Genomic DNA, 27625 nt, shown 5'->3' with positions numbered 1-27625 from the left:
TGCGCACTGTTCTGGAACCGCTCGGAAAGACGGAGCTTACGCCATTCCAGGAAGTCTACTGGGGCCGCGGGGCGGGGCTTCATATGGGCCCCGCCCACATCTCCTAGTTGTCATAGTGACACCGAGAGTGCTGAAGTTGGTGTCTGTTAGACTCTAGCTGTTAACATGCAGTACACCGGGAGCAAATATATCGGGGCATACAAAAATGGGAGGTAAGGCCCCTTTCGTCCATGTACCCACTCTCTCAGACTAGGACCCTAAGCCAAGCGCTTTCAAAAACGTGTTCAACTAACGTGCTCAAGCACAGATACCTAATAAGCCGCATAGGTGGGATTCATTCATTTTAGTGTGTGTGTGTGTGTGTGTGTGTGTGTGTGTGTGTGTGTGTGTGTGTATCCGTAAGCGCGCGCGTATCCTCTGCATCCACATGGTGTGTGTGTGTGTATGCGCGCGCGTTTCCCCTGAACCCACATGATGTTTCACGACCACCTGTAACCAAAGGTGTTCTTCTGGCTTCCGTGGGCACCAGACATGCACACGGTGCACATTACATACATAAGAGCAAAACATACACATTAAACATATTTTTTTTTAAAAATTATGCAGGCAAAGAAAACTAGAAAATGCTATTCAGCAAATGCTGATTGTTCTCCATGTCCAGATCTTGGATTTGATCCTGGTCAGAATCCCTGCAAACATAGTGGGATGGGTAAGCCTAACACAGCTAGGACAAGTAATCAAGAGAGGCAGAGCACATGTGAGGTGGTCACTTTGACAGCAGCTCTGGATGAAGAAAGTAGAGTATTTTTAAGAACTGGAGAAGCTGATGCTGGGGGAAGTAATGGATAAATAAGTGATAGCTGTTTTGGGCTATAAAGCACTTTGTGGGGATGTAGAACATGATTGTGTGTGTGTGTGTGTGTGTGTGTGTGTGTGTGTGTGTGTGTGTGTGTGTGTGTGTGTGTGGGCTGTTGTCCAAATCCTCAGTCAGCTTTACAAAGGAGATAGTATCATCTCAACTTCAAGGGGAAAGAATGAAAGGGAACCTTAAGACTCTTGTCTAACCCTTGGGGAAGTGGCAAAGATGCTTGGGTGTGCAATATCTTGCACGACAGTGAGACAGTTCAGGTTGATCTTGCAAATAAATGGTAGAACTTAACCAAATGACATGCTCACTGTTATGAGCTAAGAAGTGAAGGAGTCGAGAACTTCTACCCAGCTTTGTGTCTAGACCATATCATTTCTTCCCACAAGGCAAAAGTTCCTACAGCAAAAGTTTTGTCAGGTGGAGGTGAAGGATTAGGCTTGGGCACAGAGATTGGAGAACCCATACACATCTTTATGGTGGGGTGTGCTTCTTAATGTTTGTTTTGGTTTTAGAGACAGGGTTTCTCTGTGTAAGAGCCCTGGATGTCCTTGGAACTCACTCTGTAAACCAGGTTGACCTTGAACTTGAGATATACCTGCCTCTGCCTCCAGTGTGCTGGGATTAAAGGTCCGTGACACCACTGCCCATTGGCTGTGCTTCATATGTAGAACACATTAAACCTTAATCTTTGGTTTACATAGACTCCCCATTGCTGGGGCGAATATAAAATTGGACAAGTATTTTGGAAAAGCTTGGAAGTTTCTTAAAAAGTAAGACAGCCATTTCACTCCTAGTTATTAACCTGATAAATGAAAATCTATACCCACACAAAGATGTGTTTGTGAGTACTCCTAATGGCTTTATATAACTGAAACTGGAATAACTGGAAACTGGAATCAACCAAGATGTTCACCAACATGTGAATGGACAAATGTGGTATATCCATTCACTGGAATAGTACACAGCAATGAAAATGTTGGTTCACATAACAGTAACATGAGTAGATCTTAAAAGAATTATATCGAATGAAAGGAATCAGAAGTGCCCAGCAAAAAAGGAGTATATATTATATGATACTATTTATATTAAATTTTGGGAAATATAAATCAATCCATGAAAATTGATCAGTTTTTGCTTAGGGATGAGAATGAGAGGAACACACAAGAAAAATTAAAGAGAAAATAAGCATAAACTGTGCTGGTGGATATATTAATCATATTGACTATGATGCTGGTTTCCAGGATATGTGTCAGAATGTACAAACTGTACACTTTAAGTACGTGTATAGTTTTGCATGTCAACCATGCTTCAAAAATAAAACTTTTTTAACCAAACATTAAAATCCATGATTTGCTTGTACCATATCTAAATATAAAAATGGAAAATGTGGTACAGCAGCTTATACCTATAATCCAAGCATTTGAGAGACTGCGGCAGGAGGACTGCCACAGGCTCAAGGCCAGTCTGAGGTACATGAGTTCCAGGTCAGCGTGGGCTAGAAAATGAGTTCCTGCCTCTCTAGGTATTTTGAAGCACTGCACAGTTGAGTTCTAGATAATTCTGCTTCAGAACATAGGGAATGAAAAAAAGACCTCCCCCATTTTATAGCAGCCACTACTAAGCATCACCACACACACACACACACACACACACACACACACACACACACACACACACACAGTGATTCCCATTTGCCAAATGAGAAAATAAGACACAGATGGATTTGTGTAGCATGCCCAAACTAACATTTGACAGAACATGGATGTTTTAAAAACTTGACCACTGTGACTTAATTGGCAAGTCTGGGTTGGGCATAATGGACTTAGGAGACACAGAATCAGCTGCCTGGGCTGCTGGTCTTTTCACAGCATTAATCTTGTAGCATGGAAGCTAGTTAGGAGGCATTTCAGTGGACAGTATAAACTCTGGGACAGTCTTCAGGGAGGGAAGGATGACAGACCAAAGTTTGTCCCATCCTTTAAAAAAAAAAAAGATTTCTTTATTTTATGTATGTGAGTACACTGTCACTGTCTTCAGACACACCAGAAGAGGGCATCAGATCCCACTTCAGATGGTTGCCAGCCACCATGTGGTTGCTGGGACTTGAACTCAGGCCCTCTGGAAAAGCAGTGCTCTTAACCACTGAGCCATCTCTCCGGCCCCAGGTTGTCCCATCTTAAACAACATCTTTTTGAGACTTTGATGAAAAGAAAAGCACCACAAAAGCCCTGACAAAATATTGAGGAGTGATGCACCTGAGGATGGAGAGTGAACATCTCTCTCTATGCCCCAGCGCAACGCAGGGCTCAGTGACTTCCCGTGTCCTTACAGGATGGAGGGCAATGCAGAGTACATCCTCCCTACTGACACGAGATACGTCGGGGAGATGAAGGACGGCATGTTCCACGGAGATGGAACCCTGTTCTTCCCCAGTGGGAGCCGATTCGACGCCGTCTGGGAGAAGGGACTGGTGGTGTCGGTAACAAGCTGGGGCTTGTGGGAGGTCCCCAGGCAGGGAGAGCACCTGCTGTAGCCCCTTCCCCTCCCTGCCTGGTGCTTACCTTGTCCCACTCTCATTCTCCCAGGACCCTAGGCTCTCCTCCAGACACCCGTGTCACCTACTGCCTGATCTTTGGCCAATGACTCTACATCCCTGAAAGTCATGCTCCTCATTCTTATACGAGGGGACAGTTATCTTGGCTACCTAGTACTGCCATGATGGGTTAGCTCTCCCCCCAAATCAGCACTTAAATTAGCCCCATTGACCATCATATGGTTCCAGGGACAGGAAACCTAACAGCAGGCAGACTGTAGGGGGAGAATCTCTCTCCTCACATTGTTTTCTAACTCCTAGAAGCTGCCTGTATGCCTTGGTCCATGACCAGGAATCACTCCAATCTCTGCTTACAGCACCAAGTTGCTTCTCCTCCTCCCTGCTCCTGCCATCTTGTCCTGTCTCTTGTCTACCTTTTCCCTGTAAGGGCCCTCACACTGGATGATTCTAGAAAAGTTCTATTTTTTTTTTTTTGAATGATTTGGGTTGATGCATTCACAAGTTCCAGCTTACGTGGTCACCTTTTGAGGGTGGGGGCAGGGTGGCATAACTCAGCCTAACTCAGTGGCGCTGAGGGTAAACAGGGGGACAGGTGGGTGTCCTCAGCCATTTCCTAGCACACAGTAACTACTCAAAAGTATCAGCTGTTACTGTCACCACCTCTGTTAGATCATCTGGTCCAAAGGTTCTGAGAATGAGGCTTATGGGCCATGAATAGACCTTGGGGTCCGTGGAACCCCCTGACTTAGTCACAGAAGAGCCTCTGTGGATATGAAACTATGGTTTTTCTATGGGAAATGATCTGCACTCTCATGAGTCTCCCTGAAAGTGTGCTGGGCCTGACTCATGACCTAAAAAAAGGTTAAGGGATGCTTCTTTTATAGCCTGGGGAATCGAAGGCTCAGGAAAGGGATGTGACTTGCCCAAGGTCACACAGTGAACAAATAGTGCTGTGGGAATTTCCACCCATGTTTCCTGATGCCTCGGCTGGTACAGGTCTCATATCCTGAGGCTCCTTTAGCAGTGAAGCAGCAAGAACAGAATGCACATGTCTGAACAACAGGCCGTGACTCTGACCTTTCCAGTAACGATAATAAGAGGAAAACAACAACCTGTGTAAGAGCTTCTTCTCTGTGTGTTGGAGCACCCAGGGTACCGACAGATATGTGGAAAGAGATGATGAGAGACGATGAAAGGTGGATGACAGTCTATCCTCTGGAAGGTGGAGGCCCAGAGGAAGCCCCCACTATAGTTCTTATCCAAACTGAAAGGCTGAGACCCTACAGAGAGGTGGGGTGAGACCCAGGCAGAGGCCAGGTGTGCTGATGTCCAAGGCCAGAAGGAAATGAGTATCCCAGCACAGCTGAGAGTACAATGGTCCTTCTTCTGCCCTGTGTTCTGCTCAGGCCCTTAACAGATCAGACAGTGCCCGTCTGCATGGTTGAGAGTGATCTCTGTACTCAGACCATCGACTCAAATGCTAATCTCTTTGGGAAACACACACACACACACACACACACACACACACACACACACACACACACTCACGTCTCCCAACTAAGCTTGGCATGTACCTATCTCACCAAATTCCCAGTCACCCCTTTTGGAGGGACACTGTCACCATCCTAATTCTATAAATTGAAAACCTGAGAGCCAAGAGTAGGTTACCTGCCCAGTCCCATGCAGAGTTACCATGTTTTTGGATTCAAGCCCAGGGTTTAGTGTTTTGTCTCTAACTCCCCTGATCCATACAACCAAGACCATGGTGGCAATTGTCACTTCTTTCCTGTTGGCAGTGAGAAGCCAACTATTCCTTTGGTAACAACCAAAAAGGCTTTGGCTCCAGCTTCCTCTTGTGACCATGTGCTTCTTTTCTCCCAGGGCAAGTATACCTTCAAAGACGGGCTACAGTATGAGGATAAACACTGGCACTACTGTGACAGCTATGACCGGAGGTTCTACACCGAGATATGCTATGGCCTGAAGCCCTCAGGTAGGACACCTATGCAGAGAAGGAGATCAAGGGTGCTAGAGATGGGTTCCTGGTCCCCACTGAACCTTCTCAAGGAGAAGATGTATGCAGTAGATCCAGGAGAGCCACAGAAGCCAGTCCTAACACCTCAGGCCCGCTAGCTTATTAGGAGAATGAGACCAAGGGACTCCGTCTCTCTGTGCCTTCCCCTACAAACACATGACAGGGCCTCACGAGTCCCTCAGCAATAAGAGAGTTTGCACCTAAAACAGTGCTCTGCATGGATGCCAGGTGCATGACACATGACAGATGTCATGGTAAAAATAAGTAAGCATTATAGCAAGAGAGAGTGGGAAAAGTAGAGGGAGACTGGTAGAACCTGCCCTCTGTGGGCTGGGTGCTGGCCAAGGCTCCCTCTAGTCTCTGTCTTGTCCCTTTTCAGGGCGCCCTTTCTTGTCACTCTCCTGTGCTGTACATCACAGAGTAGAAAAATCGAGATGGTTTAAGAGTGACCTTGACTTCTCCATGCATCTCTAAGATGGCAACAGGCCTAAGGTTTGAGCCACAGAATGGCTTCAAAGCCACTGGCAGAGAAAAGGCACTCAGCAATCATTGCCAATACGCATGCGGTTTGGCTAGAGTCGGGGTCAAGTGTATAATTAGAGAACATTGGAGCGTTTGCAGTCCTGTAAGCACAGAATGGGGGGGCATAGCATTCTGCTTTCTGCTCCGAGAAAGGGAAATTCGGGACTTAAAATGAACACGAGAAATCCCAGCATCCCCCTTTACTCCAGCCACGACATTACGAGACCTGAAATGTCTGTCTGAATTTCTTTCCCTCCCAGGGTTCCAGCACCCCTGGCTTAGGAATCAGGCTCAGACCCACTCCTTGCCTGCTGTGTCACTTAGCACCCAGGTTCCAGAGCCAGGCAGCTTCCTAGCTCGCTGGCATTGGGCCTATTACTCGGCATCTGCTGTGAGCTCTCTTCTCTGTAAGATGAGCTTCTCTGGGGATTAACTGAGACAGGAGGAGCCAGATGTCTAGCACACAAGAAAAAAATGAATGGTACCACTGTGTCATTTGGGAGAAAATCCAGATGTAGGGCTCTGTCTACCCTTTGCTAGAGCCCTCCCTCATTTAGGTTCTTCTCTAAGGTTTTAATGAGTGTGGCCAAGGGTTCACACTTGTGGCCTTTGCCCCCATGTTGGGCACCCACCCCTCTCTTAAATCTATTCTCTCCCTCGGGGTTTCTCTGACTTGAGAACTTCATCATGGTGGCCCAAGAAATGGATGAGGGTGAGGTCAGAGAAGGCAGGGGTCCAGTTTCCAAGGCCCTGCCACAGCCCCTTTCCAAAAGTTCCCTGGGACCCACTCCTGCTGACTTTGCTCCTGGCATTGCAAATGGAGCATTTGGCCCCACAGTGGTGCCAGGCACATAAACATCAGCTAGTGGTCATATTTGAGCAGTGGGTTTACAAGTGGCCTTGCTGATGTACTAATTGTCTTTTGTGCCTCCTTAAGGTATCTCTCAGCTCACCAACATGGACCCACCCAGAAAAATCCCCCCTGGCTACTATGACTGTGGAGATGGCTTCTATAACCCCATGACCAGGGTCATCAAGGATTACCGGAACCGCTTTCTGAGAAATGCAGGTGAGTGTGTGCTGACACCTTAGACACTCGATCTTTAGCTGCAGAGATGGCTGCACAAGTGTGGGCACGTTCATCTGTTAAGAAAGAGACAAGTGTGGGTTATCTGACATCTCTGAGAATTCAAGGCTAGTAAACCTGTGTATGGCCTCAAAGTAAGAGCAAAAGCACTCATAGCTCAACTGTGATAGCACCAGAGTGTGCTGCTGAGAGATTAAAGAGCGTTCTGTGGCATCCATCCCTTCATCTAGCATTAGTTGACTCCAAGTCAGACAGAGGGGGAAGCACAGGCCTGGCCAGAAAGGAGTGGTTCCTTGTTCCAGAAAGGCTGGCTGCCCCCAGCTAGCTGACCTTCATTGCAGAACTTCATTTTAGTGAGGGACCCCAAGGCCAATCAGACTTCACAGTGACCTAACTCCCAGGAGACGATGGACAAAAGTGTGGGTGTTTCTATAATGCATACAGGGTCACAGTTGTTTTTCTGGAGTCATAGGCCCATCAAGGTAACAACAGCTACAGACCTTCTCAGAGACATGTCCACACATGTACAGTCACACACATGTATAATCACACACACACACACACACACACACACACACACACACACACACAAAGAGAGGTGTCAGAGAGACAAAACAACAGAGAGAGAGAGAGAGAGAGAGAGAGAGAGAGAGAGACAGAGAGAGAGACAGACACAGACACAGACACAGACACACAGACACAGAGACACAGAAAGAACATACACAAAGAGAGTAACAAAGCCGGACAGACAGCCAGACAGACAGAGCGAGGGTGAGACCGGCATATACTGTTAAGGACGCTTCTGTGGAGAAGCCTCTCTGTGGTAAGGAAGTAACAAGTTGAGCAATGGCTCCATGCAGTGGCTAGCACCTCCTTCCCTCAGAGACTTCAGTGAGGATGTCATCAGAACGTTGCCTGTAGGACTGCCATGAGAGCTGAGAAACTATGAGGTGATCCCAAGACTTGGATCCAGAACTTCTCTGAAAGGAGCATGCTGCATTTTTAGATCTGGGGGCTCAGGCCTGCATTTCCCCCGTGAAGCTGTGGACACTGCCTCAGGACCAAGTAGGCTTCAGAAAGCACCTCAGCCAGTGCTAAGCAGGGCAATTTCCCAAAGGGCCTATCATGAATTCCAACCCTACTTAAATACCCATTTATGGTACCATTTGCTTATGGCCATCAGGTGTGAGAAGGAACTCTGTCTTCTCATTTGTATCAGTCAGAAAATGGTCAAGAAAATGGGAAGAAGTGCCTGTCGGGAGCTGGGCTAAACGGCTGGCTAGTGTGGAGAAAGCACCAAGAGGGACAGTAGGGAAAGTCACACACGAAGCAGCTCGGGGCCTAGGGTCAAGAGCAACAGTGGGGTCACAGGAAGTGAGTGAAAGCACTAAGGAGTGCAACCTGGGGCTCAGAGAAGGGGCACTGCCTTTCTACTGTCCTTCTACAAATGTGAGGATACTGGCACCCCCTCTTAACAGGAAAAATAGAAGCCCGAAGACCTGCACCATGTTCAATTAATATGAATTTCTAATCAGTCCTCCTGAAGAATCTATAACCAGTCAGCCACTGTCTATTGTTCTATGAAATCCTTGGGGGTGCATGTGTGCCTAGGGGGATACACAGAAAGACCAAGGCTGTGGACATTGGTAAACCTACGAAGAGAAGCTAGGGGAGGGACTATCATCCCTGCATCTTTGATGGGGGATAAAGCTGAAGATAACATTTATAAATCTTTCTTCTGCTTTCACACCACACCCTCTTAGCCCCAAGCTTACATTACCTCTGATCTAGTTTTTTTTGTTTGCTTGAAACCTGGCAAGGTGACCTAAACTGTCATTTACAAAGGGTCTGAATCCTGAGAGTCTTGCCAAAGTGTCCAAACAAAGTGTCCAGTCTGACCATTCAGTTGGTCAATTCCATGTCTGTTAAGTTTCTACCAGCAGCAGAAGTGTGAAGGAGTATGTGTTCTACATAGTGCTTCCTTTGCTGGACTGTAAAACAAGTTAGCCCAGCAACGGGGCAGTCACTCCAGCCTGTACAGCACTCTCCTCTGGGCTAAGTTCATTGGAGCCATCATTGCGTCTCCTGACAGAACCATGCTCCCTCGGGAACTGGGGAACCGAGACCTATGAACTAGGAAAGTTCAAAGCTGCAGAGCAAAAACTCTCCCTAGAGCCTGTCATGGTGCACAGGTATGCCTCAGCACCAAACCTGGGGCTGTCCCAATAGCAGGAAGCTAGCACACCGCAGATGCTTACCACATAGGTATGAGGCAGGGCTGATGGATCTCAGAGGTGGCGAGTACTTGTCTAGTATGCACAAGGCCTTTGTTTCAATCCTGAGGGCAACGAAGAAACTAAGGATCTGTAAAGCAGATAAATCAAGGAATGCATGTGAGCTCTGAGTCTGTATTGGGGGAGGGGGAGGTGATGTCTCTTTCTCGTCACAAGTATGTTTGACTATGAAATTCACTGGGAAGTGGGGCAGTAAGAACATTTTGCAGAAGTGAGGCTATATGCTGTATATTCTGGAGCATCCCGGAGCACCGTGTGCTTGTTACATCTTTCTACAGTTACAGTAGAATGCACGTGATTCGGTTGAAGCTTTTCAGGTTGGAATTCTATTCTAGTGCTGTCTCCCCAGAGTGGCATCCTGGTCCAATGAAGAGTCACAGCCTAATGTTCAAGACAGACACAGAAGCACCCAATTGCACTATAGTGGGATATGGACCCCAACGGGCAGACGCTGCGGATAAGTGGGGGATGGAGGAGAGTGGAATAGGTTGAAATAGATAAGAAGGAGTCTCAGAGGTAATGGGTCTTAAAGGATGAATGAGTGGCCAGGGGTGCAGTTTGGACCGTAGAGTGCTTGTCTCATATGCATGAGGCTGCAGTACACATGATGTGGTGGCTCACGCCTGTATGCCAGCACTCGTGGGGTAGCAGCGGGGGTACCAGGAGAGCATGCGTGATCCTCACATGTACAGAGTTTGAGACCAGCTTGGTCAAAACAAACAAACAAACAAACAAAACAAACAAACAAACAAACAAACGACGGAGATACAGTGACTACATGAGCCAGAAAGTCAGGGAAAGGCGTTTCAGGCAGAGAGAATGTGTAAAGACGGGGAAGCATAAAAATGCACGTCATGATTGGAGAACCAGAAAGTTCCAGAAGCCGTTCTCACTGGTGTACTTAAACTTGGGGGCACTGGAAGACGGGCACTCATGGCTTGCTCGCCAGGCGTTTACTAACACTTGCTGCGGGTCTGGATCTGGCACGGTGTGTGGATGAGCAGTGCCCCAGACTCTTCCCTGGGGAGCAGGAAAGACTCTCGCAGAGACAGCGTTCCTGATGATACAGAGTTGCTGCCACCACACACGGGAGGAACACCCAACCCTGGAGGTGAGCAGGCCAGGGTGGCTTCACAGAACACGGAGAGACACCAAACACAGCAGGGCTGGGAAGAATGTTAAAAGGCTTCGAGTTGGGAGAGGATGTCTGACACCGGGAACTACAGTGGCTCAGAGCACGAACTAAGAGAAAATACACGGACAGGAGGTGTGCAGGGAAGGGGCAACTGGGGCTAGGGGCTGTTTCGGGCTGGTGGCACAGCTCCGGATTTATCCTTTAGAAAGACTCATTTACATAGAAAGAAAAGAGTAAAGGAATTAACATCAGATAGGAGATCTTCAGGTGAGATGGCTAGGCAGGAGAAGACAACTGAAAGGCCCCTCATATAGGCCCAAGCCCGGGACCCACTGAAACCTGGCTCTCTGAATGCTGGAGTCTTCCCTCTCTGGGTTCCTTCCTTCCTTCCTTCCTTCCTTCTTTCCTTCCTTCCTTCCATCCTCCTTCCCTCCTTCCCTCCTTCCCTCCTTCCTCCTTCCTTCCCTCCTTCCCCTTTCTTTCTTCCTCCTCCTCCTTCCTTCCTTCCTTCCTTCCTTTCTTCTCTGTAAATGAAATAGTTGGTCTGGGTAATCCCAAGTGCCCTTCTGACCTTAAGAGTCTATAATGGAGAGAAACAGAACCCAGGAGTATTTTGGTCCAGATGTAAGCAGGTAAAGTTTGGAGTGCCCAGAACACCACTAATGGGGGTCTCTTTGACCATCTAGTCATTATCCTGACTCACCTCCTCACTTGAAGAATGACCTGCACTGCTCTCCACCTTATCTCCATGGGCCCTCTCCCTACATCCCAATGTGCCATTCACAGTACTGCCATCTGCGACCTGGGGCCTGATCTGCTGGCCTGAGGGCCCGATGTGGCTATTCCCCTCTCTCACACAGTTTGCTGAGTGTAGGATGGCTGGGGGTTGGTATAACTGACCCGCCCAGCGCTGGGCATTCAGAGTCCCATATGTCCAGCACATGGACTAGCTAGCGTCTCTGCTTTTAACCACTACCCAGTGCTTAAAGAAGCTCCTCTGACCAAAGCTGAGACCAGCACGCGTATGTGAGTATAGATACTTAGAATGCAGTTTGGAAGTATGACCGTTTAGTAAAATGACAGCTGTAGGTCATGGTCCCCTCCTGTCCTGTCCCCATCTGTCTTCGGTCATACACACACACACACACACACACACACACACACACACACACACACACACACACACCACATCACTGTTGTAAGATACAGGGAGTCCAGCCTGTACTTTCTCCCCCAGCAGCCTGTAGGTACTGTCTGGCAATATCTAAACTATCCAGTGGGAGAAGTTTCTTAGTCAATCTGAAGTTGGTTTCCCTGTGGACACTTACTCTGAAGGAAGTGATGGGCTGAAGCCCTAGTGAAGAGTGGGTGGGTAGGGTTCGGTTGGTTGGTTGGGGTTGTTCCCCCCACCCCACCATCTGCCTCACTACGCTGACTTGACTTCTTCCCTGTCTCCGAAGCAAGCTGCAGCTCTCACTGAGCAGCCCCAGCAGTTTGCTAAACCACAAATGTACATGAAGATCCAAATTGTCTGGATGTGGACTTTAACGATGGCTTTGTTTTCGTTTTTACTGTGGACAGTGTTACTGCCACATTATGTCTGTGCACCACTTTCATGCCTGGTGCACACAGAGGCCAAAAAAGGGCAATAGATCCCCTGGAAGGATAGTTACAGTTGGTTGTGAGCCACTGAGGGTGCTGGGAATGGAACCCAGGTCCCCTGGAAGAGCACCCAGTGCTTTTAACCACTGAGCCATCTCAACAGCCCCAAGAGATGCCTTCCCTAACTGAGAGGACCGTGGCAACTGCATTACTGTGAAAATTAGCCCTTCTTTTGAGGCAACATCTTACTACGTTGTTCAGATGAGCCTTGAACTCCTGGGCTCACGCCAACCTCCTGTTAAGCCTCTGGATGCATTACCAGCATGCAAGCTGTGCTAGGCTTTTAGATAATTTAAATTCACCCCTGTACTCATTAAGAAAAGTTTTGAAAGCCTCCAGAATTCCAAGAGATCAGGCGGGCAACCAGGGCCCGCTTGAATTTGGCTCTTAGTCCATGACAGTTAGTTTTAAATGTCAACTTGACACAATGGAGAATCTCCTAGGAAGAGAGCATCGGTGTGGACATGTCTGTAGGGGATTATCCTGATTGTGTTAATTGAGATAAGCAGAGCTTTCTACTGTGCATGGCACCATTTCCTGGGTGGGACTGTATCAGGGTGGAGAAAGCAAACCGAGCAGTATGGTGGATCTATTAATTCACTCTTAATTCACTGTTCTCTGTCCTTGACCGGGTGTAACTCGACCAGTTCTCTCAAGCTCCTGCCATCTTGTTTTCTCAGAACTGTGGGCCAAATAAATCCCTTCTCCCTTATGTTGCTTCTGTCAGGTATTATGTATGTCACAGCACCAGGGAAGGCACAGGCCCTTGGGCCCGTCAGGGGTGAACTTCCTTGTGACTGCCAGGCATAACACAGGCCTGTGTGCATGTGTGTTTTTTACACACACAAAGTGCTCAATAACTGCTTCCTGTTCTGTGCTGGCTGGTGGGCACTAGGCTGATTCCATACCTCCCTCCAAGGACTGCTGGAGGCAGCCTTTCCTGGCCTCCCTCCCTCCACTGCCCCCTAGGCTTCTCAAGCAGTGTTTAGCCTGTGCCACTGAAGTATCCATACTTGGGAGCTCAGGACACCAGGAGCTCTGTGACTATGCCTAACTTACTACGGATCTTAGCATCTCGTGTGAGCTGATGGAGCCTTTGTAAAAGACAACGCAGGCAGGCAGAGCTATTCCTCCCACAGCTGGCTCGCATATTCTCCCACTGAAATCGAACTAAAGTTCAATTCCCTGTGCACAGCAGACAGACAGCTCGCTAATTTGAACAAAAGCAGTCCACTATGTTTCTGTGTAGCGCCAAGGTTTCAAACCCCCTTCCTGCCCACCACAAGTGATGATCCAGGGTCTCTTGGGCTATACCTAATCTGCAGAGGTTGGGTTTGTTTGGTCCAATGCTGGAACTGGATTGGGCTTGAGCTACTGGGTGGGGCACACACTACTTGGGTCCCTGCTACATAACCCCAGTGGCCTCGGTCATTTCTGTCCACCTTAAAGCCTCTGCTCATGCTCTCTGGGCTTCATGAAAACCTCCTGTGCACGTTGGCAGCTGAAATTGGGATGTCCTATGATTAGAATGTCAGGCCTCAGAGTGGCGGATGACCCACTGGTGACAGTGGAATTGTTCCATGTCCCCCAGCAGTGGTCTTTCCACTCTGCCCTGGAGCATTCTGTGGTTGAGACAGACAGTAAGGTGTAAGTAACAGCCACTGAGCACGGTTACTGTATGCACCCCTAAGCACAGCAAGTACAACCAAACAGGCTTGTCTAGGAGGACCTTTTATCCAGTGGGGGGAATGAGGACTTAGTGGTGTAGTGGTTAAAATCCACAGGGCTTGGGAGCTCACTTTTCCTCTAACAGCCTCGGTTTCCTCATCTATAAAATGGGTATGGTGCCAGCATACCTATCTGAAGGAGCTGTGGGGAGGGAGGCTAAGTATCTGGGCACACAGCCTGCACCTGGCCCAGGCAGGTGCTCCGTGATTAGTGGGTTGAGGCTGCCGCTGCGATGATTACTAAGTCAGGCTGCAGGAAGGAGGGGTGAGTTGGGCCCTGGGGCTTATTATGTTTTCTCTGGGTGCTGAGGAGCACAGAAGCCTCTTGGGAGGTGAAGGTGATTGTCGATGCTAATCTTGCTGACTCCTCAGGGTTCTGCCTGGGAAATGAAATGCTGCCGGGAGTTTGGGGTCCGCAGCCCCTTACTCACAGCATCCAGAGCTCCAGGCTCAATTCGTTTGAAGACCTACTGTCCCCCACCCTCCTCCATGTGCTCTACACCACGTTCAAGTCCACCCAGGCTGCCAGCCCTCCATTAGTGAGCATCCACAGAGTGCCTTTCCTTCTTTCTTCTCTACCTGCCCCGGCCTCCTCTTCTCTTAGTGCTCAGCCGAGAGCCAAAGGCCAAGGTCTCTGCCTGTTACACACACACACACACACACACACACACACACACACACCGTGCTTAGGACCTGCTTCTCCCATGATCTATTCATTTGCAATGTGATAGCTGGTGTCTGACAGGCTAACAACTTCCTCATGGGGGACTGGAGAGAGGTCTCAGCAGTTTAAATCATTTGCCGCTCCTGCAGAGGACCTGAGTTCAGTTCCCAGCCTCACGTAGTGGCTCACAACCTTCTCTGTAACTCAAGTTCCAGGGAATCTGACACCCTCTTCTGGCTTGTGTGAGCACCAGACACATATGTGGAGCACAGACATCAGGCAGGCAAAACACTCACGCACATAAAATAAAAAACCAAGTCTTTTGAAAACAGAACTCGTTTCTGGTTGGTCACACAGCTGTTAACAAAGTTAGGCCAAACCCCAAAGTCTGTTTGCTATGGTTCAAATGTAGACACTGTCCCTCACAGGCCCACAGGTGAAGCCTTGGGCCCCAGGTCGTGTCATCAGGAAGTGGGTCCCTAGGGGAGGGCCTTAGGTCACTGGAAGCATGCCATCGAGAGGCCTTGTGAGAACTCAGTTCCAGTTTCTCTGCTTGGCTTTCTGGCTTGCAGTTTCACAGTCTGCCCTTCACATGCTACCCTGTACTGAGGCCCAAAGCCACCAGGCTGCTGATCTTGGACTGGAACCTTTTACAACATGAACTAAATAGACTTTCTCTCTTTATAAGTTAACTGCCTCCATTATTTTGTTACAGTCACAGGAAGCTGGTTAATTACACTATTCTTTCATCTTGCCAGTTTGTGCACAAATTCACTTTGTGCTCATCGATCCCCTCCGTAGACAGGGTCCTGCCTGATTCTTAATTGTTCCTCTGCAAAAGACAGTCACTGGCACCTACCTAGAGCTCAGCAAGGAGCCTACATGGGTGAAACGGTCCACTCTAGAAGCTTAAGACAAAGCCTCCACGGCCTCCCAAATTAAATGTCACCTTACTTGAAAAGAGGTCCTTTATACACTGCAACCCAATATGGGAGCATTTGAAGATATCATGATGATTACTTCTAATACAATGGAACCCAAGAGATTAACTAATGATGCCCCTGTCCACCCCTCGCCTTCCCCCTTCTCAGGAAGAACAAGCCAAAGCCATTTTGTTCGTGTGTCTCTTTCCTGTAGCTGTTGCTTGCCTCGTGCGTGGTACTAGTAGTAATCACTTTGGAGAGAACTGTACCACTAATCCTTACTCCCTCCCCCCAATTAATGACACCCCATGCGAGCATCTCCACTGAAAGGCGCATTATTAATATTCAAGGGAAAAAAAACCCTTGTAACCATTTTAACAGATACAGCTAACAATGAACTAAATTTGCTTTGTGCAAGACAGAGAGTGAGCATCCCAAATTAGTTTATGTGAAAGCTGAAATCCTCCCCTGAAAGGTCTCAGTACCATCCTCAAAGAATATCCGGATCATCAGCAGTGCCGTGAAGATTCCCGCCAACATTATCGCCTTTGTTGTCTGAAATGTGGAATCAAGCACATCTGGCAAATGTCCTGGAGCTCACGAGTCTCTCAAACGGCGGCTAATTCCCAGTGGTGAGAGAGAGCGAGCGCCACTGCCTAATCGCGCTGCTCTTCAAAACAGCGCCGACTTTCCTTCAATCACAAACAATGGCTTTGCTTTCTTAAAAATATCACACGCCAGTGATTATTTGCAGAGAGGCCCATTTTTACGCTTGAACCTGTGGGTCCCAGACAGAATTCAAAATTAAGACCAAGGACCTCATCTGAATGTCCGCTCAGTTCAGTGGGCAGTGGGAAGGAAGACTGTGACCTGGCTTGTGCGGTCTGGAGACCTTGGGAGGGAGGTGAAGAGGAAGATGGTGATGAGCGCTATCACTGAATGAACATCTACCATCTTGTAGGAGAGGCGTCCGGTCAGCTACATCTGACAAACTGAGGCTCACTGAGGTTAAGGGATCCCCACCCCCCAGCCCCAGCCCTGAAATTCAGCATATGTGGGAGTCACACTTGGGCTTATCTGCTTTCTCTTTCCACTCTGCCAAGCCTGTTCCCAGGGACCTGGCCGGCGTGTCACCCCAGCCGACTTTAGAATATGTCAACTGTAGACCGTAGGCCTGAAAACTGAAGGCTACTTTGTTGTTCTGAAGTTTAAACCAGTTGGAATCTGTAACCGTCCTAAATGCCCGACGGGAGGGGGCAAAGGAGCCTGCGGGATGTGCTTACGACAGTTTTCCTGAGCTCCCCTGCTGTGTCTCCAGCACAGGCCTGCACCTCATGACACCAGCAGCCTGGATGAGTAGCTCTGTGGCTCTCCCGATCATTCCTGCTTTGCAGATGGTGAGATTGAGGGGAGGTAAAATTCCTGGCTCGGGTCAGCAGAGCTGGAATTAAAACCCAGGTAGCTCCAAAGCTAGATAACAATGGCATTTGGGCTGGCTCTGAGCGAGAACATGGGGTTCTCACCAGTGACCGAACCAAGGGCTTTCCCAGAGCCAGAGAGACCGGCTGAACCACACGGATGGCTACTTTCGCCTAAACAAGTCCTCTGCTTACTTTATGCTCAAAACCCGAGTCCTCCAGTGCTACGGAAAGCCAAGACTCCTCTAACTTTGAAGCAGCTTCTTCCCGCACGAGGGCCCATCCCATGCCTGACCCTCACACCATCAACGGTGGTCCAGCCAGGGCTAGAACCCTGATTTCCCACTGCTGATCGCAGCTCCTGCCCTAAACCCATGCTCCCTCTCCATGGAGCCTCCCTGGGGTTTTCTGTAAGATGGCCAGTGAGGCTCCCACACAGCCCCTCCCACCACCAGCTCTCTAGCAAGACAAAAGGCAATTTACCCAAATGTTATAATCACCTGGAGGCTGGCATGCAGGGGCATCCCTGCTTTATCTGCGGTATTGTCAGCAGCACTATAATGAGAGCTTTGTGGAGGGATAATATCACACTTGTAACTGCCAGATAAAATGCCCCCACAGATCACACATCCCTCCAGCAGACATGGGTATCTGCCTCAGCCGAAGGCATAGGAAAGGGTGTTAGGGACACTGAAACCTCCACTGGGCCAGCAACTCACTCCATCCCCAGCCTTTGAGGAAATACTCTTTTCCTTACTTGACAGATGGGGAAACTGAGGCTCAGGGGGTATGTTATTGGCTAACGATCCCCCCCTCATTAAAGTGAAGAGCCAGTCTTTGAACCCAGACCTCTCTGATAATATGGATAAAGCTATAGACCCTATCCCGGAAAGATAGTGTTGAAACCCACCAAGAGAAATTGATCAAGACAGGGGAAGATTGGCCATCTGGAAGCAGCCACCCATGGGTCCCTGTCAGAATCCACGTTTGGCAATGACAGCCTGCTGGGATGTTGTCCCCCCCCTGGCTTGCAGAATTGCCCACTGTCACTTTCTCACCTCACTACTCCAAAGGCCCTGGAAATCCCCCTCCAGCTTCGGGATGGGGAACTCTGGTAACAGTGCCTCCCTGCCCCCATGGCAGCCTCCTGGAGGCATCCAGAGGCCTCAGCTTCCCCTTCCACAGCTGGACGAGCTTGGCCAGCAGGGTTTTCTTTGTCTCCTTTAATAGAAGTAAACGCAAGGCCACGGACCATGGGCAGAAGCCTCACCTCTCTTCCTCAGTCTGGGGTACTTGGCAGAAGCCCACACCTTACCTCAGGCCTGGGTCAGGCCTGAGGGACAGCTGGATGTACAGTCAGCTCTTGGAGCTGCCGCTTATAAGCTAGATAATGGTGGGCAGGTAGCTCACCTGCCCTAAATCCAGATTCCTTATGTGAAAAGTGGGACTAGTAAAGGACCCGTCTTATAGAATTGTCTCAAGCGTGAAGCTGACGCAGGCAGTCTAGTGGGAACAGTGCAGCTCTGCCATGGCACAGTGCATCCCAGCGATCACCACCATGGTGAGTATTTTATGCCAGGGATGAAGAAGTAGGTGTGCCCTTCGCACCTCACACTCAGTGAGGCAGGATGCCATTGCAGCCTGTTTTCTCTGACCTCCACCCAACTGCCTTTGATGTCACTTTCAAAACCGAACCAGTGGCCTGATGCTAGCAGATCTCTCCTTAGTGTTTGGCTTTGGGGCATGGGCCTCTCATCCTCACCTTTCTTATCTACTTAGAACTTCAGACCCCCCAACCCAGCACCCCTTGGTCCTTCTCTGAACCCCTGTGTGCCTGAGGGCTGTTCCCAACATCCCAAATCAGTGTAGGGACCACACAGCAGGCGCAGTATCCCAAGTGCTCAGATAAACCACAGACGACACGTGGAAAGCAGTCCACCACACTTCCTGTGCCCCGTGCTGTCCATGTTCACGTTAATTTAAAATATTAACTCTTCTAAAACCAGGAATGCCCACATTTCTCTGGTACCCAGCGCTGGGACGGCAGTGTTCTGTGCTGGATGTATGAATGTGTCCTGTGTGGTTGGGATAATAGCCCGGAGAATGAGGTGCTAAGGTTGGCCTTAAAGAGCAAGAGCCGGGCTTTGTTAAATGGAAGGGAAGGAACGGCAGGGCGGGAGCACAGGATGCCAGGTCCCTAAGATGTGGCCCTTGGGCCAGAGGCTGGGGGCGGAGTCCAAGGGGACTTCCGGAAGGATGACCAGGGTGTCTGAGTAGGTCTGGGCTGTGCATTCAAGCAGGGGACAAAGTGGGAGCCTGAATGCTGGTTAGTGGGGTTGACTTCAATCCCCAGGCAGTGAACAGCCAGGACAGGAGCTGCAGAGGGCTTCTCAGGAAGTGGGGCACAGCCATGGGCTGCAGCTTCAAAGTCAGGCATGGTTCTATCCTGGCACCACCGTGAACATGGAGAGAGGCTTTGGCTCTCTGACCCTCACTCCCCTGCCCCGTGAGCCGGGGATGGAGCGCTGACCTGCAACACCGGTGTTGAAGAGTACTTCACATCCCTCCTGGTTACCCCCACTGCCCCAGCCTAATCCAGCCTTTGACATCTGCCAGTACACGCTGGCTTCCATCATCCACATACAATTTAACTCATCCTTCCCCAGTGACAGCCCCCAGTGCACAGAAAACCTCAAAGTCACTATCCTCTCCATTTCAATGTATCCGGCCCTCGTTTGACTGCAATTCTCTTACACTGGCCATGATTTCTGGGGAGGGATGTGTAAAGCAGAGAACTCTGGCAAAATGAAGAGACAAAGCCTGCAAAAGGATTTCAAGGATAATAACATCGTTTTGACTTCTAGAATTAATAATTCATCAAGTTTGAATGCATTAACCATACTGCTTATTTATTTATTTCGGTCTTGGCATTTCCTTTATTTCCACGCCTCTTACATGTATCTGAATGGACCTTGGCAAGCTTGTGAGTGCTGGGTTCCCCAGGGGTGACGTCCTAATCCACTCCCAGGGGGAAACTCCACAATAGACTGAGACCTAGGAGCAGCCTAAGGCCCTCCACCTGCCTGCAGCAGCCATGCCTGGGCAGTGACTTCTCAGTCAATATTGACAGTACTGAGGTCTTTGCCTCTGGCCACAACTGCCAGAGAACTTCAAAGCCTCCTTTTTAGTTGGGAGTTGTGACAGGAACACCAGGCACGGTGGCATTGGTCCATCCCCACCACCTCATGCATTTGTGCATTTGAACTGAAGGTGGGGCAGAGCTATGGGGCAGACACCTGCCATGGGTTGAAAGTCTGATTTAGTGTGAATCTCCATCCCGTGTGGACTCTTGTTTGCTTTGACCCCAGGGGTAAGGGGCAGTGTCCCACGGCAGAGGTTCCCCCTCTCAGAGCCTGGCCTGGCCCTGGCCCGCTGCCAGTCTGGCCTTTAGGGTGATAGCGTTGGCAGTGCCTCTTCCATGTGCTTGTGATCACACACAGTCAGACTTCAGATACACCGTCACCGCCATGCTCAGTCAGCCCCACACATGTCACACATGCACCAGAGCTCCACGCCTTAGAGTGTGCACACAGCACCCTCAAACACAACCACTGGCACACTCACAGGCACACGGCTGTATGCTGAGAGCAACTGGGTAGAACTGGGCGTTTGTGCCGGTGTACATGCTAGCGCCTTCCCTGAGCCTTCCTCTGCTTCAATAAAGAAGGAAGTCACTTCATCACCCAAGCTTTCCTTCTAGTAAGTGATGGCAACTCCATCTCTCTCTCTCTCTCTCTCTCTCTCTCTCTCTCTCTCTCTCTCACACACACACACACACACACACACACACACACACACACACACACACACACACACACACAGTACAGCCCTCCTAGGCTCTTGCCTGGGGAGCCTCTTCCCCTCCCAGAGGCCTGCTGCTGTGCTCATTCTGGGTCTCCTCCCTTTCCCAGCCTACACCTCTCCCCTCACACTAATAGGATCTGCGTAGGAGTGGTGACCACAGGGTTGCCTAGCCCAAAGGTGTGCCAAGAGACCAGCTTGTGGGTACCCCGTGACTCCAATCTGCCTGTTTGCCCACCATGGCTAATTTGCCCCAGCCTGTCCTCCTGGCTTTGAACAGAACCCATTAGTTGAGCTGTGCCTTTTGATCCTCTTGGTGCCCATCCTACCTATGAATCTCCTTCCTGTGGTCCCCCACCCCAAATCATCCAGTTTGGGAATTAACGACGTATCAGAATGAGGAGCTCTCACCTCCTCAATACTCTTCCTGGCCAGGCCTCGACACCGCTTTCTATAGGAGGTCTTGTTCACACCACTGTACAGATGGGATCCTGGCTTTGGGATGGAGCAGAGCTGGTCACCTAGCAAGTGGGTGGTTCCTCATCTGACCCAACTGTATCTAGTTCACCTTATAAATCATCTAACTTCTGGCTTCTCTCTGGGTATTTGGCATTTCCTGTATATCAAGAGCTCTCCTAAGCATGTTTGAGAAGTGACTGAATGGGGAAGCTTCCTGGCAGCAGCATTTGTAGAGGGAGAAACAGGCCCAGGGAGGTGGGACAGAACCCCCAAAGCCACACCGTGTGCATTGCAGGTGTGTATTGTATGTGTGTGCTTGGGTGCGCTTTCTTGTGTGTTGCAGATGTGGAGGCCAGAGGTCAATTTCAATTACCTTACACTATCACTCTTAACCTTATTGTTGAGAAAGGGTCTTTCATTGAACCTGGAGCTGGCCAGCAAGCTAATCTCATCTAAACAGCATAGCCAGCCAGCGAGCCACAGGGATCCACCCGTCCACCCTATTCTTACAGGTGCTAGGTGTCTGATCTCAAGTCTTCAGCCTGGCAGGCCTGGCCCAGAGCTGGCCTATGCAGGATGACCCTTCTCCATCTTTTCTGGAAGGCAAGTCAAAGACCAGCCAGCTTAGAGCTTCCTGCAAGTGGTTAGTCCTCACCTATGATCCAAGGCCAGGTGGTGAGGTACCCAACCTAGGGCCTCAGGACACAAAGGCAGCTGCAGTTGGCAGTCTTGGACCTGCACTTGGCGTGCCTCCTTACCCTTCGAGGAGCTTGCTTTGCTCAAGGAGGGGAGGATATTCTTCTCTTTTGATCTCAGTCCCAGAGAGTAAATCTGTTACTTTTATGTCCCCAAGTTTACATTTCTTTATTCATTAGTTCATCGTGTAGCTATTAAGTGCTTTAAATGTGCTGGATCTGTGCTAAGCCCAGATGACATGGCTGCTCCAATCTGTTCGAAGCAACCATGACCTTGGCTTCCTCACCGGGAAAGACTGTCATCCAGACAGGGCCTGAGAGGCAGGAGGGCCCAGCCCACACAGATCGTGAGGCCCCTTGTCTCTGGACAAGTAAATCCATAGACCTTTTCCCAACCCCACAGCCTTCTACTATAGGAACTTAATTTTTCCTGAAAGAATTTTCAGGACATCACACTTGTATCAACAGTCCTGTGTATTAAAAGGAATAACTAGGTGTCGGTGTGTGGAGTATACCACACTTTGGTATTATCTCTCGTCTAGGCCTTTTTGATTCTGCTGAAGACAGAACATAAGTTCTTCTTGTGCATATCAGGGAATTTTCTACCACTCAGCTGTATCCTGGCCTGTTCTTTCAGAAGGTCATGTAGCCCAGGCTATCCAGGACTTTCCTTATTCTCTTGCTTCACACTCCTGGGGCAAATCAGAATTGACCTGGCAAAGCATTTACAGGCCACCTATGTATGCTGGGTGCAGTGGTCTCTCACTGAGGACTTAGCTCTAAGCCAGTGGTTCTCAACCTTCTCAATGCTGCAGCTCTAATTTAATGCGCCATAAAATTATTTTCATTGCTACTTCATAACTGTAATTTTGCTACTGTGACGAATCATAATGAAAATATCTGATATGCAGGATATCTGATACAGGACCCCCCAAAGGAATTGTGACCCACAAGTTGAAAAGCACTACTTTAACAGGAGAGGGGGTCATCATCTAAGAAAGGATTGAAGAACTGTGGTATGAGGGGCCAAGGGAGAGAAAAACAGTGAATGGACAACTGACTGTGTGAAGGGCTTCGGATTCTCTCGGAGAGCATGATGTCTGGTCTGTAAGCAGCACACTGGATTTTCATGTGTTTTAAAGAAATCATTTGTTTATTTTAGAGCAGTTACAGTCACAAAAATCACTGTGAGGATCCCACAGCATTTCTCCGTATGCCCCATGCTCACTTCCTCTCTTCTAGCCATGGTCGTGTGGTACCCTTGAAAAATTAGTGCATTCATATTGGTCTTCATGTTGGTGAACTAGTGTAACTGAAAGCCCATCGTGTATCCAAGCCTCCTTTCTTTCCCCAGTGCTCACTTCCTGTTCCAGGATCCCTTCTAGGTCATCACGTGACATGTAGTTGTGTCATCTTAGGTGTGACAGTTGCTCTGGCTTTTCTAAAAGTTTATTATGTGAGTACACTGTAGCTGTCTTCAGACACACCAGAAGAGGGCATAGGATCCCATTACAGATGGTTGTGAGCCACCATGTGGTTGCTGGGAATTGAACTCAAGATCTTTAGAAGAGCAGTCAGTGTTCTTAACCACTGAGCCATCTCTCCACCCCACCCCCTTTCTTTTTTATTTAATGCATTTTGTTTGGTCTCACTGTGTAGCCATGGCTGGTCCAAAACTTACCATAAGCCCAGGCTAGATTCAGTCTCACAGAGACCCACTTACCTCTGCTGCCTAAGTGCTGGAATTCAAGACACTCGCCACCCACCAGGCCCTGCAAGGATTTCTGCTTTTGGTTTGATTGGGTTTTCAGTGCTAGGAACTAGGTTCCCACTGCTAGGCTACCCCTCAGCACAGCTTCCCTTGTTTGGGGTGACAGTTTGAAGGAGCACTGGCCAGCTATCTTGTAGGATGTTCCTTGATTCAGGACATTTCGATGTCTCTCATATGATTAGACTGGGAGTGTAGGGTACGGGCGCGGTGGGGGAGGACCACAGAGGTAAAGAGCCATTTTCATCTAAACATAGCAAGGGGAGGGGACAGGCTCCCTGGGGTTTCCTTGGCACTGGGGGTGAACCTTGAAGGCCTGGCTGAGGCTGGATTTCTCCACTACAAAGTTTTCATCTCCCTTCCTTTGGGGACAGTCACTCTCTGCACGAGGGCAGAACATCCATTCAGATTTTTGTGCATTTTTGCCAACATATTTGTGTTGGTGGTTTTGTTTTTGTTTTACTTTTTAGGAGTATAAGAACATTAGTAATTTTAGGAACCTAGAAATCTTGTATTCCAATGAGCAAAACACATAAAAAGCAACAAGACATTACACTGCAGGGCAGGACTGAGAAAGCCAAGGATTATTTTAAAATTCTTCTGTGACCAATACCCATGAAAGAAAGACGTGGGGAACACCAAGAACAGGAAGGGAAAGCCACTGCTGACTTGCCACAATTCACTTTACCACCTTTAACTTCCCTTCGAGCCACAAATGTAGTCAGAGCATCCTATCTATAAAAGTCCAAGGATGGTTGTGGTTGTGGTTGTTGTTGTTGTTGTTGTTGTTGTGTGTGTGTGGTTGTTTTGTTGTTTTGCATCATCTCATTTATTCCAGCTTATTATCTCATCAAAAGCATTTCCCCTGTGTTGCCACACACACTTCACAACTCTCATTTCTGCGGGCTGCTAAATACCCCCTCCCCATGGCTTACAGTGAGAGCCCGCTGCCCTCCTCCCAGGCCAGTAGGTTGCTGGCATATAGTTAGAAATCATTTGTTGAATGAATGAATGAATGAATGAATGAATGAATGGACAGCACTGTAGCCATTCCCAAGTTTGGAAACGTACATCATCTTTCATTCTCTTGATTCTAAATATCATGGAGACAACTAGATGATGTCCTTAGGACAGTGTCCCAGAGTGGCGTTGCCGGGCCAACAAGATCCAAAACCTTAGGATGCTGTTAGATGCACGCAGAAGTCTTCCCCCCACCCTCCCACCCCACTTCCCTCTGCCAAGGCTGATCGTTTACAATTGATTAAAGAGTTCGTGGGGGTGTTCTCCCCATCTCTCTTTGCTTTCCTCCCCTCCTCCTCCCCTCCTGCCAAAAAAGGGAGGAAAATTACCCGAGAAGGTGAAGATGTTCTCAGACAATCATATTAACATATTCCAACAATCGCAATTTGCAAAATAGTAATCACTACTCTCGGCTCCAGGAGGCATTAATCAAAGCTACAGGTTTAATTCCAGTTTAAATATTGATGAAATGTGCTCAGGCAGCCTCACCCTGGCGTGGCAGGGCCAGTGAGGAGGCGCCAGGAGGTGGAGGGAGGGTGGAGGAGCAGCTGCCCGAGAGAAGGCATCTGTGATTCAAATTGGAGGCTATGCAGCCAGGTAGAGAGTGAACAGGGTAGTAAAGAGGGCTGTTAAGTCCATTGCTGTCAATTTGTAACGATCAGGGAGGGGCCCGAGGACTGGTTCAGCACAATACACCCAGTTTGTCTGGTTTCAGGGGTTACCGCTGAAGAGGCTGCAGCTGCACTGATTCCAATAGCCTGGAGACTTCAGAACTGTAATTATCAACCAGGCTGCTCACAGTGTGGCGAAAGTGGGCTCCACCAGCGATTAACTCCTTGTGTGCTGACACATCAGTGTAGCACCCCACCACACACCCTTGGGTTGCCAGCCTCAGCTAGGACAATCAGGCAGCCTGCTAGGGGAAACTGAGGCCACAAGCTGCTTAGGTCAGTCTCCCAAAGCCAGACAGAGCATGCTCAACAGCGAGCTTTTCATCTTGAGTCACGTGCAAAGAAATAATGAGGGTTTGATGGGGGTGGGGGGTAGCTATTCTGGAAGCTCTTGCAGCATCAATCTAGCCCTGGGGTGAGAAGTCAGGCTGCAGCTCCTGATGACCTTGCTGAGAGTCTGTGGGCCAGAGAAAAGTTCTGTGAATAAGCACGATCTTCCCGGCCCCTGCTGGATTGTTACAGACCCACTGAGATGCAGGGTTGGTGTGGCACATCCAACTATTCGTAAACCTCTTTCCACTGTGGGTCTGGCATTTTTTCCTAGGAAGGCGCCCCTAGCCAAGTCCCTAGGGTAGGGAAGGTTTTTAATAACCGCCTTCTTTGCAGCTTTCAGGGACCCACCCCCTTGGTCCCTAGTTTCTAGCATTTATCACCTGAAGAGAATGGGGAGTCCCTTCCTCCTACCTGAGGCATGGGTTAAACAGAGGTAAAGAGAAAACACCTCCATTTCTGTGGCCTAGAGGAAGCCGACCAGAGGACAGGGGTGGCACAGAAGGACAGGAGGTCAGGGAAAGGGCAGGCAAATAGGTGGTGGGTGGGAGCACAGGTGAGTAAAACCTATGCCTCCCCACCATGCTCCTCTCAGAACAAAACCCAGGCAAGTTCTCCCATGTGTCCACAAAGACGGGAGCCCCAGAACTCAGTCCCAGTGCTGTTCACTAGGTTCCTGGTTTGGGGGACTTAGAAGCAACATGGAGGACAGAGTCAGCGTGGGTGCAGCCAGCTATGAAACATGAGGCATGGTAACAAGCAAAGAAGAGGAAAAGTGAACCGTACAGTGGAGCAAAAGAAGTCCCACACAATGTGGCTCACAGCACAATGCCATTCTCATAAATTAAAAACACATTTGCACACAAAACAAGAGGGCATATTTTATAGAACTCATGCATTTTTAGGGGTGCCTGCCCTGCCATTAGAGTGGGTCCCTGTTGTGGTGGGGGAGGGGCTGGATCTGGATATGTGTGTAGAGGAGAAAGAGAGAAGACAGGAAAATGAAAAAAATTCCACAGAAGGTCCCATACAGAGAGGTGGTGATGCTTCTGCACGGACTGAAGGTTGGGGCTCAGTCAACTGCGAGGCTTGGAAAAGCAGCAGACATGGGCTCAGATCCTCCTAGGCTCTCCGACATGCTCGCCCAGAGGCTGGGCACAAGTGGTCAGACCTCTAGTGAGCCTCTGTTCATCTGCCCACTGGTGGGAAGGACTCACTTATATAGAGGCCATGACCGTTAGAGTACAGGGAGAGGATGTGTTCGGGCTTCTGAGGGTCTAACACCAGCATAACTGTATTCTACCTCTGCATCCCCCACTTCATAGCTGAGGCTGTACATCCCGGTACCTTTTGCTAAGGTCTGACCCAGTGCAGTAGGACTGCTGCTCATATGTTATGTCAGCAGGTGACTGCCTGAGTGTAAGGCTGTCACTCTGCCTGTCAGGATCAAACCAACTCAAAGAGGCCGAATGCTCCGGCTCTCTTCCTCAGCCCCACCTTCCCATCATGAGCTCTTCTCTAACTCAGAGGTTAGTTTGCCCATCTGGCCACTCAGCTGAGGGATGCTCTGACAATCAAAAGGTCCGCTCCAGCCATTCAGAGCTAAACAAACCCTTGGGACAGCCGTCCATGCTGGAAGGCACTGCAGGCCCCAAGATCCCATCTGAGGGACCTCCCAAGCTGGGTGGGTCCTAGTGAGTACCAGGAGTAACTGGCTTCTCTCCCTACAGATGATGACGAACATGAGTGGATCATCAGGACCTGCCGCAAGGGCTGGTTGGTAACAGCATCCACACAGAAGTCCCAGCTGTGAACATCCCAACCAACCTCGGAACCTCACCAGAGACTTCCCTCTGCCCACAGCTGGCCTGGGAAACTGGCTGTAGTCCTAGCTTCGATTTGGGTTTCAAAATAAAGGTTTTCTGCATTGAA

At 49.2% G+C, this 27625-nt stretch overlaps 1 protein-coding gene across 2 annotated transcripts; it reads left to right on the top strand.

Moving 5' to 3' along the window:
* Positions 1-62: 62 nt before the first annotated feature.
* Morn5 (MORN repeat containing 5) lies at positions 63-27625 on the top strand. Of its 2 annotated transcripts, none has more exons than XM_032903179.1 (5): positions 63-212; positions 3200-3347; positions 5304-5415; positions 6917-7048; positions 27424-27625. In XM_032903179.1, exons 1-5 carry the CDS (start codon positions 166-168, stop codon positions 27504-27506), a joined length of 522 nt encoding a protein of 173 aa, XP_032759070.1. In that variant the 5' UTR covers positions 63-165; the 3' UTR covers positions 27507-27625. The 2 variants fall into 2 exon arrangements, with proteins under 2 accessions (XP_032759070.1, XP_032759071.1); XM_032903180.1 differs by lacking the exon at positions 63-212 and adding an exon at positions 1463-1495.

The sequence above is a fragment of the Rattus rattus genome, chromosome 5 (assembly GCF_011064425.1).
Source record: "Rattus rattus isolate New Zealand chromosome 5, Rrattus_CSIRO_v1, whole genome shotgun sequence".
In the NCBI taxonomy this organism is placed as follows: domain Eukaryota; kingdom Metazoa; phylum Chordata; class Mammalia; order Rodentia; family Muridae; genus Rattus; species Rattus rattus.
The sequence above is the reverse complement of the archived record's forward strand: the minus strand, read 5'-3'. Positions and strand labels throughout refer to the sequence as shown.

Bases quoted from the DNA above. Each gene is read 5' to 3' on its own strand.
- Morn5 (XM_032903179.1), top strand. From the start codon at position 166: ATGCAGTACACCGGGAGCAAATATATCGGGGCATACAAAAATGGGAG. The intron at 213-3,199 runs GTAAGGCCCCTT...GTGTCCTTACAG, and splicing joins GGGGCATACAAAAATGGGAG to GATGGAGGGCAATGCAGAGT. The intron at 5,416-6,916 runs GTAGGACACCTA...TGCCTCCTTAAG, and splicing joins CTATGGCCTGAAGCCCTCAG to GTATCTCTCAGCTCACCAAC.